The 12,717-nt window shown below is 36.5% G+C and overlaps 1 protein-coding gene across 1 annotated transcript in view; it reads left to right on the forward strand.

The window, feature by feature from the left end:
• The window catches only part of COG5 (component of oligomeric golgi complex 5), a 290,399-nt gene that overhangs the window by 203,368 nt on the left and 74,314 nt on the right, over nt 1-12,717 (forward strand). Inside the window, exons 12-13 of the mRNA XM_061198423.1 lie at nt 4,052-4,256; nt 10,724-10,885. Of these exons, the coding sequence (XP_061054406.1) occupies nt 4,052-4,256; nt 10,724-10,885 (367 nt within the window). The remainder of the gene's footprint in view (nt 1-4,051; nt 4,257-10,723; nt 10,886-12,717) is intronic.

Consider the following 12,717-nt stretch of genomic DNA (forward strand, 5'->3'; position numbering starts at 1 on the left):
TTTTTATTGGGAATTGAGCCAGTTAGGAAAGGAGTGAACTAGAAATGAGTAGCAGTGTACTTAAAAAAGAGGGACTCAACCTAGGTGTGGAGGCTGACCCTCTCGGGCCAAGGTATCTAAAGAGCTTGGCAAGTTGCTAAAATAAGAGCAGCGGCCTCTACTGGGATAACCTACCTAAAGTCTTTTGCATTTGCTGTTTCTTCCATCTGAATCATTCTTTCCCCAGATATCCAGATGGGTCATATCCTTGCTTCACTTAGAGAGGCCCTCCCTGTCTGCAATAAATAGACGATGACTCCCTATCACTATCTATTCTCTGACCTTGCTTTATTATTCTTTAAAGCACTTAACACTGCCTGACATTATGTTACATACTGATTTATTTATTGTCTTTCTCCTTCACTAGAATATAAGCTCCTCATGGGTAGGAACTCTGCTTATTTTGTTCACTACGGCATATGCAACATTTACAACAGTACTTGTCATATAGTAAATGATCAGCAAATATTTTTTGAGCGGATAAATCTACCTTCCAGTTTTTACATTGACCAGAATTTGGTTGTCTGAAGGTTGGTGGAAGTTTTAAGGAGTGATGCCTATTCTTGGTCAGGACCCCAGTTAGTGGCTGAGAGATGAGGTATTCAGTCTTCACACAGGGAGATGCAGTGGCAGAAGCATATATACAGGCTGATATTTAGCACAGCTGCTCAAGACTAAGGCAAGAGCTGTGAGTGCTGCAACTCTGGGATTAAGCAAACATCGGGGTTGAACCAGGGGGTCTGGGGGTAGTGAGGCAATTAAGTCTAGACTGTTAGAATCTGGAGAAATGATTTAATTCCATACCTAGACCCCTCTTCATTCTTTTTTCAGTTCGTTTGTTCATGCAGTAATTCAGTGCCTTGTGTTATTCTAGGTAAAGGAAATACAGAGACAAGTCAAATAATATCCCTGTTTTCATTAAACTTGCATTCTAAAGGAGGAACATGGTCAACACAAACTAATAAATAATTTCTTATAGTGTTCATTGCTATGGAGAAATCATCATAAAAGAAGGTACTGGAATAAAGATGAATTTCATCTCCATGTTAGTGCTGTGTTGGAATCACTAGTTATTACTCAAAAAGAAGAGTTGCTCACACAGAGCATGCTCTGAGTAATGAATTACTAAGTAACTGGGAATTAGTAACTGTCATTTTCTATCTATAAATGATTTCTTAGATTATTAAGATGTGCAGTGTGTGTTCTACATTTATCAAAAAAATAATTGATCATAATCAGGTTTATAGGTAATTGATGTGAATACTTGATAACCACTTATAAAAGAAAGTAAGGTGGAATTTAGCTTCGGGATTTACCACAATATTTATTTGTAAGCTTTAAATATGTTTGACTTAAGTATCTTAGAATTGATTAGTCAGTCACATTTACTGAGACAGTATAGTCAAAGTTCAGCTCTCTGAAACCCTCAACAGTGATTTGTTCTATACAGATAAGATTTCTGTGAAAGTGAGTATACTGTCCATTAAAAAGCAAAACTTAGTTTATCATTAAGAAATATTTATTTAATTTCTACTATTTCAGACACTGTGTTAAGTACCAAATATGCATTGAAGAAAACAAGTATTGTCCTTGTCCTCATGGAGTTTACGGTCAAGTAGGGGAAACATACTTTAAACAAGTAAGATTAGAAATTGTGGTAAATGCAAAGAAGACAAAGAACAGATTGTTATGAGAACATAACAAAAGGAATATGATTTAGATTAGAGGAGTTCAAGAACCATGAAGGATCTGAGATTTTAACCCTACTTAAAAAGGCTAGCCTGCCAAAGTGCTCTGGATATTGGCAGAAGACATGAGACTCCTGGGTCAGATCAGAGCTTTATTACTCACAGCACAGCAAGCCGCGTGAGTATGGGCATATTTGTATGTTGGTTCCCCGTGCCTCCAGGCCTCCTGGGGAGACGCAGTTTGGGCCCATGTGAATGGTACGTATGCTGTGAGTTTGTGTCACAGGTGAGAACTTTAAGCTTGGAGAATCTACAGCTTTTGCCGTAAGCAGTAAGCAAGCCTGCTCTTTGTGTGCAGGGCAAAGTTACCTCATGTTTCAAGGTTGCTTGCTACAAATGCAAACCTGATAAATGGCCTGGATAAAAAGCAACCAGGGCCTTGCATTGACATACCTTGCAAGAATGTGTGGGGACACTCAGGCCATGGTGAATGACCTCTTCATCAGCAAGGAAAGATTTCACAGAAGTCCTCTCCAAGATTTTTTTTTTAAACAGCTTTACTAGAGTATAATTGGTATACAGTAAACTGAACATAAAGTGTACAGTTTGGTAAGTTTTGACATATATGCACACCCATGAAAGCATCACGAGTCAAGATCAATGAATGTATTTCTCACCCGCAAAAGTTTCCATGTATCCCTTTGTAATTCCTCTCCCCGCCATCTCCTTTCTTCTTCCCCAGGCAAATTCTGACCAGCTTTTTGTCACTATCTATTGGTTTACCTTTCCTAGAGCTGTGTACAGATTGAATGATACAGCCTGTATTGTGTATTCTTATTTGTCTTTCATGCAGCATGATTGTTTTTAGATTCATCCATATTGTATTATGTATTTACTTCTGGATAGTATTCCATTGTGCAGATATACTATAGTTTGTGTATGCATTCACTTGTTGGTGGACATTTGGGTTGTTTCCAGTTTGGGGCTATTACAAATAAAGGTGCTTTGAATGTTCATATAGAAGTCTGTATATGGACATATACTTTTTTTTCTGTTGGATAAACATGTAGAAGAGGAATAGTTTGACCATATGGTGGGTATATCTTTAACAGTTTAAGAAAATGCTAGGCTGTTTTGCAGAATGATAATACAATTTTTCCATTCTACCAACAGTATACAAGAGTTTCAGTTCCTCTATCCTCACCAACATTTGATTTTTTTAAAAAATTTTTGCCATTCTCACAGGTATATAGTCATATCTCATTGTGATTTTCTTTCGAATTTGACTCCAAAAGCAAAGGCAACAAAAGGAAAAATAAACAAGTGGGACTATATCAAACAAAAAAGCTTCTGTACAGCAAAAGAAATCATCAACAAAATGAAAGGGCAGCCTACTGAATGGGAAAAAATATTTGTAAATCATATACCTGACAAAGGGTTTATATCTAAAATATACATAGAACCCATACAACTCATAGCAAAAAATCAAACTATCCCGTTAAAAAATGGGCAAAGGATCTGAGTAGACATTTTTCCAAAGACAACATATAGATGGCTAACAGGTACGTGAAAAGATGCTCAGCATCACTAATCATCAGCAAAATGGAAATCAAAACCACAATGAGGTATAATCTCAAACCTGTTGGAATGGCTAGTATCAAAAAGACAAGAAATAACAAGTGTTGATGAGGTTGTGGAGAAAAGGGTGGGAATGTAAATTGACGCAGCCACTAGGAAAGAGTGTGGAGGTTCCTCAAAAAAATTAAAAACAGAAATGATCCAGCAATTCCACTTCCAGGTATTTATCCAGGATTTTAAAAATATTTCTGTTACTGATTTCTAATCTAAAACTGTTTTGGTTTTCATACTTTGTATGACTTGGAACCTTTTAAATTTATTTAGACTGTTTCTTGGCATCAGAAATCGTTGATTTTGGTAAATGTTTCATGTGTACTTGAAAATAATGGCTACTTTGCTGTTTTGGATAGAGTATTCTATAAATGTCAATTACTGATTTTCTGTGTACTTGTTTTATCATTTATTGAGAGAAAGAATTAAAATCTTCAACTGTAATTGTTGATTTGTCTATTTCCTTATAGATTAAGTTTCAAAATATATGGTCCACATATCACGTGCAGTAAATAGTCTGGGAGGAAAATTACTGTTACTGGCATTATTTTGAAAGACCTTATTAGAACACATCTTTGGTTTGTCCTATAGTATAGGCTATTTCTGGCACCATCTTCACATACAAAAGAAATTTTTATTTGCTACATTTTATTTTTTATCATTTATCTAATCCATTTTATTGTTTTGCTTGGCAGCTTCTATGTTTTTGAAACAGGCATTTGAAGGAGAATACCCTAAATTATTGCGTCTTTATAATGACTTATGGAAGCGTCTTCAACAATACAGCCAAAGTATTCAAGGAAATTTTAATTCAAGTGGAACTGCAGACCTCTATGCTGACTTACAACACATGGAAGATGATACACAAGACATATTCATACCAAAGAAGCCAGATTATGAGTATGATTGTTTAATCAAACCTGTTTGTTGGCCTGTTAAGGATTTTGTCTTTTATTTTTATTATAAGTTAGAAAATGGGAAAACGCTAATCTTTGTGAATACTTGTAATGATTACTATTTATTTATTTACTTTAAAAGACTTCACAACACTTTTAACTGAAGAAGTCGATATCTATCCTTAGTTGAGCAGCCTGGTTCCTGATTAAGATTCGTTTTAAAGTATATCACCAATTAAGGTGAATAGAAGCTAAGAGATGAGCATGTGTGGTCATTATCATTTAATTGATATTATAAGGTAACCTGTAATTACATCAGACAGCATCATTATTGATGGACCACTGGCATAAATGTGATATAAAAGGAAATGGTGTGTTCAGGAACTATAGCGGAAATAAATCTTATGCTGGGATAGATTCTCCGTCTGGTGGGAAAAAACTAAGTACAGTCAAAATTAAACCTGAAAATCTCTTAGATTATTCATGAAGTACAGTATATGTAGCCATATTTATAAGCCACATCGGAAAAATTGTCCCGTCTCAATAAGCTTAAACCAGCCAGCTTTCCTCCTAAATTGAAAAAGAGTATTGTTTTCAGATTTCTCTTTGAGCACCAAATCAATTGATTGGCTTGCACACCATCTTTAAACACTAGAATCATTTATTATGATGAGACTGACTCAAGTAGCAGTAGATTCTGATCACTGACCTTGTAAGAAAAAGGTTAGATTTATGAGTGCTATTTTAATGTTTATCTTAAAAAATTTTTCTCCTGAATACTTATAGCTGAATTGTATCCACTGTAGTAAGAAGTTCTGACTGGTAAAATAGAGGAAGTTTTGACTGGGAAAACAAGTGGCGTAAGGGTAGGCTGGTATGATAGAAGGAGATGCTGTTGTTCTCTTCAGTTACTCTTTCATGCTAAACATGGAGATTAGGTGAGGACTAATGGAAAGAGGGGACAAGAAGACTGAAAATTTATCTGTTGATATTCAAAGATCTTGTAATGTATTAAGGTTTTTTTAAGTATACAAAATAGCATATATAGTATCATTGTATTTCTGGCTTAGTTTTCTTTTTAAATTCATATGTTGGCACTGAAAAGCTCTGGAAATGTACATAGCACAAGGTAATAGTGTTTTATGTCCAAGAGGTAGAGTTTTTATTCTGTATTTTCTGCTTTTACTTAAAATGAGCATATGTTACTCGTGGGGATAGAGGAAAGGCAGTAGATGCAATGTAGAGAAAAAAATCAGAATGAAAAAAAACCACTGTGTTTTGGGACATCATTATCACCTTTTGGAGACTGACTTCAGTAAGGTGGGGAAGAGGACTTATGACCTATATTCTTCTAAGAAACCAAAAAATAATGAGGATATAATAAGGAAACAATGACAATATGATTTATATATTCTTTTGAGAAGTGAGGCAAGAAACAAACATAAATTTGACCATGGTAGCTGAGCCAAAGGAAAGTTTTTTTTGTTGTTGTTTTTAATGATAGAGGGAAAGCTGAGAGTTTTTATAGATAGAAGTAGCCAGTGGAGAGAGAAAGTGAAGAAAAGAGATAATGAATGGAACGAGACCTTAGAATAATCTGAATAGAATCAAGGCACAAATAATCAGGTTAACATAACATTTTTCATCATCGAGTATTCATGCTGAATTTTTGAGAGCTGTTCTTGCTATGAAGAAAACAAAACAAGATAATGTGACAGTGTTTTATATAGGGTGGTCAGAGAAGACCTCTATGGAAAGGTAACATTTGACCCAAGATCGAGATAATGTGAAGAAATCAACCATGGAAGATTTGGAGTAAGATTTTTGCAGGCAGAGAGAAGAGCAAATTTAGAGTCTGAGAAAATTAAGATGGGGAGGTTGAGAAATAGAAAGCTGAACACAAAGAATGAGGGTGAGTGGGGGGTAAAAAATTGGGTCAGAGAGGAGGGGAACATAAGATCATGTAGGGCTTTACTCACCATGATATGGGGTTTAGAGGTTATTCAAAACACTGGAAACCTTTGCTTTTAAACAGAGGAATGATAGGAACTGATAAACATTTAAAAATTAACATGCTGGCTTCTTTGTGGACAACTAAGGGGGAGCGTCACCACATTGAAAGAGAAGCTGTTTTGTTTATCCAGACAGGAAATGATAATGGCTTGAAATAGGATGAGTGGATGAGATGGTGAGAACTGGTCAAATTGATTCGAGATATAGTGTAGAGGGCAAGCCAGTAGAACTTGCTGGTAGCTCACATTTGAGAGGAAAAGAAGAATCAAGGATATGTGTGGACAAGTTGGGAGAAGCCTAATGATTGGAAGACATTGTTGCATCGAGTGGTGGTTTTTTGTTTTGTTTCATTTTTGTTTGTTAGTGGGTTTTTTTTTTTTTTTTGGCCATGCCACACGGCTTGTGGGATTTTAGTTCCCTGACCAGGGATCGAACCCAGGCCCTCCGCGTTGAGAGCGTGGAGTCCTAACCACTGTACTGCCAGGGAATTCCCCATCGAGTAGTGTTAAGGTTTTTCTTTTGAAACTGTTGAATCAAAGATGCAAATTGAGTTGTTACAGAGTTGTTGAAAACGTAGTTGAATGTGAATCAGGGCTAGATATACGTATTTGAGAGTCATCACTATGCAGATCTTTAAAAATCATGGGACTGGAGGAGATTCCATAGGGAAGATACATATAAAGAGAAAAGGGAACTTTGGCCCAAGATATGCACTCCAAAATTTATAGATTGTGCAGAGGAGAGGAGCCCTCCTAACTGGAGGGCTTTCTTTCTAAGAAGAGCAGAACTGCAGCATTTCTCATCCTGCCCTCAGTTGCCAGTTAGCTGAAGTGAAGCCTCAGACAGATGAGATCAATAGGTGGGTGCTTCCTTATTGTGCACAACACCCATGTGTTATGTATATGTTATCATGATAAAAACAAAGCATATTAAGCAAATTTTAAAAAATTTTTAAAAATCTGTTCACACACAAATGTGTAATGAATGTTTATAGCAGCATTCATAATCACCAAAAGATAGAAACACCCAATATGTCCATCAGCAGACAGATGGGTAACCGCATGTGATATATCCACACATGAATGAAGGAATGAAGAACTGACACGTGTTACAACATGACTGAACCTTGAAAAAATTATGCTAAGTGAAAAAAGCCACATATAAAACCCATATATGCTGTATGATCCTATTCCTATGAAAGTTAAGAATAGGGAAATCTATAGAGATATAAAGCATATTAGTGGTTGCTTAGGGCTGGGGATGGGGTGAGGGGGGGTAAAGGGTTAAAGCTAAAGGATATGAGTTTTCTTTTGAAGGTGATAAAAATGTTCTAGGATTGAGCATGGTGATGGTTGCACATACCTGTGAATATACTGAAAACCATTGAATTATACACTTTAAATGGTTGAATTGAATGTAAATTAAATCTTGATAAAGCAGTTTTAAAAAAAGAGAGAACGGGAAAGAAGGAGGTAGGTAATTCTTCTGAGATGTTTTGATATGAACAAAGGAATAAAGCTACTCTTTCTTTGGGATAAGAGGAAATGCGCCGAGGGTAGGTGAAGTTACAAAGGAAAAAATAAGCTAGCATCAGGTTGATGAAGATCATTGCCAGTGGTTTTGGTCTTAGTGTAAAGTTGAGGCAGATGGTCAGCTGTGGAGAGTGAAGGGCTGCAGAAGTAGAATTTTAATACCTTGAGCTTCAGGTCTCTTGAAATTAAGAGGTTTGCATAAACATTTAATACAAACAATTTACTTTTTCTCTGCAATACATGGAACGCTTAGCAGCAGATACAGAGACCATCTAAATGAGATTTTCTTCGTAAGAGCTTTGAAAGGAAGGTAAATTAGAAAAATCAGGATGCTAATGAGAGCACCTTGAAATGGTGGGCTGATGGAGGATGAGCGTAGGGTTCCGTAGCACTGATCACTGTAAGGTCAAAGAGCAAGTTCTTTTGAGTAAAATCTAGCACTTTTATTGATATACAAAGCCCAGCATGATTTGTTCCATCTGTTTTCTCTTAGACTTCATCTTGTACTGTTCTCCTGTCACTTAAGTGCTCTGCTTCTCTAACTTTTTGTCAAACGCAGCCAGGTCTAAGTCCCTTCTCAGGGCCTTTGCACTTGTTCTCTCCCTATAGAAAGCGCCTACCCTGGAAATCTATATAACTTGCTCCCTCTTTTCCCTCACATCTTCTCAGGAAGCTTTCCCTTGCCTCACCCTATGTAAAATTGGATTAAAAAAAAAAACGGTCTCTGGCTTCCTTACTTCCTTTTTCTCTTAGAATTTTTTACTCTCCATTGTATTCCATAGTTAACTCATTTAAAAATTTTATTTCTTTTTTTGTGTGTTTCTCAGAAGTCTTTATTTTTTTTTTATTAGTTTTTATTGCAGTAGAGTTGATTTACAATATTGTGTTCTCAGAAGTCTCTTTAAGGGGACAGGGAGTTTTTTTTAACTGACTTCATTGCTACATTTCCCGCATCTAGGAAGTACCTGGCGAATTGTAGACATTTAAGAGAATTTGTAGGCGGGAAGGAGATAGCGCAAGTGGGGGCGTGGAAAGTTGTCTTCGAGCTTGGAGATGTCAGAGGTAGAGCAGTTCAAAACGATGACTCAAACATGGAAGCTCCATAGTAAAGCTAAAATGAAAGTAGACTTCTAGTACAGGACAGGTTTTAGAAAAAGGTTTAGAAAAGGTTTTGACATTGTAATCACCAAGGATCCTTCCCCCGCCCCCCCCCCCCCCCAGATTCTTCAGGTTTTCCAAAACTAACAGGGTGGAGTAAGGTAGGGAGCAGGGGAGGCAGGCAGCCGCTGGAGCAGGGCTGGGGTGAGGCTGTGCTTTGCCTCCACCTGCGGCCGGCCCCCTGCCATGTCGTTCTTGTGCTCCTCCTTCATCTCTGTGTCAGCAGGCTGGTCTCCTGCAACGACCGCAGCCTTGGTCTTGCTCTCCTCTTCAGCCAGCCTCTCAAACATGTTGGCATAGAGCTGCTTCTCCCGTGCGAGCTGCTTGAGGATTGGCTGCTGGCAGATAGCCAGCTGGGCCTTGGCAGCTTTGGTGTTGGAGTAGAGCTGCAGGACCTTCTGGAAGGATCCTTGGAGAACAAGGAGAATGTTCGTACTTATAATTTAGTGCTGAAATTTCTGCAGAAGAGAGAAGAGGCTTCTTAAGGTCAGTAAATGACCGGAGCAAAAATAGGGAAGACATTTAAATAGCGGGCGTGGACTTCAGTCGAGGATTGCCTCAGACACATTTAGACACTAGTTCTTCCCTGTTCCCATTGTGGTCTTTCTCTCATCATCTGTTATGGAAGTTATTACAGTTCACACTTTACCTGCACATTTCTTCACTGGACTGTAAAGCAAATTTCATCTCTGTCTTCCCAGCACTCAATGAGGGCTGGCACATAGTATTCTCAGGAACTATGTGTTGAGTGAAATACTTACTGAATGAGAAAGTGTTAAGAGATAAGCATGGAATTGTGATGTAGGAGCCAACAGCGTTCTGACCTCTAGGTCTTGTCAGTTGACCAGCGAAGGTGGAAAAGGAGAAAGCCAAGTTTCCTATGCCTGAAGGAGCAGGTCAGATGTTTTAAAGATGAACATTTAGGGTTAAGGGGGATTTGTTCTTGTTTGTTTGTTTGTTTAAGATAATGGAAAGGCCAGTAGAAGGATCATAAACAGGGGTGATGTGAGAAGATAGAGTTAATTATATGGTTATAGGTATTTGATAGTAATTGTCAGAGGTAAAATATAAGATCCAATAGTTGGACAAGTAAATGAAAATCAACAGAAATAACTGAAGACATAGGAGGACTGAGGAGGAAAGAAGTGTTTAGTAGGCTAAATTTTAATTTGTGAAGAATGTTGTAAAACAAATTAACTTAGAACTACAATTGGGAGTATTTGGGTGATTGTGGGACTTGCACAAGCACTTTTTATTTTGTCCTCATTCTTGTTAGTATCAGTTTTGGCATCAGAAGGCTGATAAAGACCTACACCTGTATACTTCCCTCTTAGGCACTGAGCTTATGAGAGGGCAGCTGTTGTGTGTGAAAAGAGTTGAGCTGGTGGGAGCAGGTCTCTGCAGACTTGCCTCTCTTGTATGCTCTATAGAAACACGCTAAGTGAAGGCATGGCCCCATTAGAATTAATAAGATTTTACAGTGTTACTCTTTTAGTTTCAAGCGACAAACTTACTACAGTAGGTACTGGTGCATATTACATAACATTTATGCCCAGGAATTATGTATAAATTAAAATGTTGAGTTCTTAATAAGCATTTAATTATGTAAATATATTTATACATTTTTAAACAAAATTTTTTCTTTTCTTCATATAGAGTTACATTTTATATAGGAGATATGTTTTTAAGAAAGGCATTTACAACCTGATACACTAGCACTTAGTTTTGTATAATTTAAGTTCATTTTTAATAAACTTTGTTCCCACAGTCCAGGAAAGGCTTTGAAAGACTCACTACAACCCTATGAGGCTGCTTATCTATCAAAATCCTTATCTCGACTCTTTGATCCTATCAACTTGGTTTTTCCCCCTGGTGGTCGTAATCCTCCTTCTGCCGATGAACTTGAAGGTATCATTAAAACTATAGCAAGGTATGTATTTTCATATAATGGCATGCCATAGAATGCCTGCCACATTTGTTAGTCATGTATAATGGCAGTACATCTTTAATTTATCTCAGATTATTCAAATAATTAGTCTGGAAATTAAATCAAGAGTTTTGCATTGAGGGAGTGCACATGTAGTAAGTATCAATACTTGAGATTCCAATTAATAAAACCATTTAAATACAGTCTAAAAATAGTCAATTATCATTATTCTGTATTTTGTCAAGGATACAAAGTAAAACAACCTAATTCTTTATGCCATAGTAAACTTCTAATATTACATAGGAAAGTTAATATAAAAATAATTTTACAAATTGAGAAGCTAAAGCATGGAGATCAACTTTTTTTTATCTTAAATCCAGAAAGTACTTCATGGTGTACAAGGATTATAATCCTGATTAGTCTACTTGCGTTTGCTATTTTAAGCTTTCTAAGTGAATGTGACAGCTTTTAAAACTCTCAAAAGGGAAGATACGCTAGCAGAGGTGCCACCTGAATGGTTGTGGGCGATGTATTATACTGTTGCTTTTAGACATTTTACTGACCCCCCAGGTTAATCTGCAGTTGAGACTATCTCAGTTCCTGTCATAATAACAAGTTGTCATAACAGTAGGTCTATACATTTATAGGTGAACATTTTGAGGAGTAAAATTAGTAGTTAGGCAATATAGAACCAAGGTATAAAAGTCTAGATTCTTTTAGATGACAAATTTGAAGATGGTGATTCTGAGGCATGTGAGAGTACGACTAAAAAGCCACAGGTATAATATGCATATCTATCTAAATACAGCGTCGAAATTGCCTAGCATCTTGATCCTAAATCTTTCCACAGTTATCTTGACTTTCCAAAGTCCTGACTATAGATGTTTATACCCTAATGTCTCCGTTATTTGTTTCATATGGTAGTGACAAAACTGGTCATGGATTGAACTTGATCTCTTTACCTGTTTATGGACATGTTAAAGAGGTATCTCTCCCATTCCCCAGTGCAGTTTGACAATGCTGTGATCGATTGTAAGGTGGGACTTGAAGAAGCATACTTATGCCATTGTTTAATAGAATGTGAAAGTGAACTTTAATAAAATTATGTCTCACTGGTATATGAAAGGGCATTTTTGTCACACATAGTAAGCACTAATGTTGTTTTAAAGTCCTTCACTTTCTTCATAAAGGCAACCTGGTAAGTGCCAAGATTTATTCTGCTATTTGAGAGACAATAATTACTTTTCTTGCTTTCTACTTGTATATTCATTTTCATGCAATTTTTAACTCTTAATTGAAAATTAACTTTTAAAAAGTTAACTTTCCATGGTCTTTGTAAATACTTTTTTTTTGCAATTACCTCAAATGTCCCAATTAATCCAATGTTAAAGTTGAAAATAAGCATGACAAAGAAATACTTTAAGAATCCAAATTTTTTAAATTTCAAGTTAAATCCTTGTTATGCTTTTGATATATTTAAAAAGCTATTTTATCAAAATAGCATGAATTGGCATAATTTCTACAGAAACTGAGTATCTTTATGTATCTTGTAATTTATATTTTTAGCCTTTGTCCTTCCAAGGTCACCATTTCCATTCAAGAGCTGTCATTTCCTTGCAGATGTCTGTGACATGCAGTGTCTCTAATTGCACTTATCAGTATTAACAAGAGTGCTACTTGAAAAATCTGCACACAATTTACTCTCTTAATCACAGCCTGAACTCACACATGACGTGCTTTTATTAATGAAAAACTGGTCATTAACCAGACAGTCTTAGAGCACTTTTTCCTAATGCTGAATTTAGGAGGGAAAATGAAACAGTGCAATCAGTTCT

The sequence above is a fragment of the Eubalaena glacialis genome, chromosome 8, assembly GCF_028564815.1.
Source record: "Eubalaena glacialis isolate mEubGla1 chromosome 8, mEubGla1.1.hap2.+ XY, whole genome shotgun sequence".
In the NCBI taxonomy this organism is placed as follows: domain Eukaryota; kingdom Metazoa; phylum Chordata; class Mammalia; order Artiodactyla; family Balaenidae; genus Eubalaena; species Eubalaena glacialis.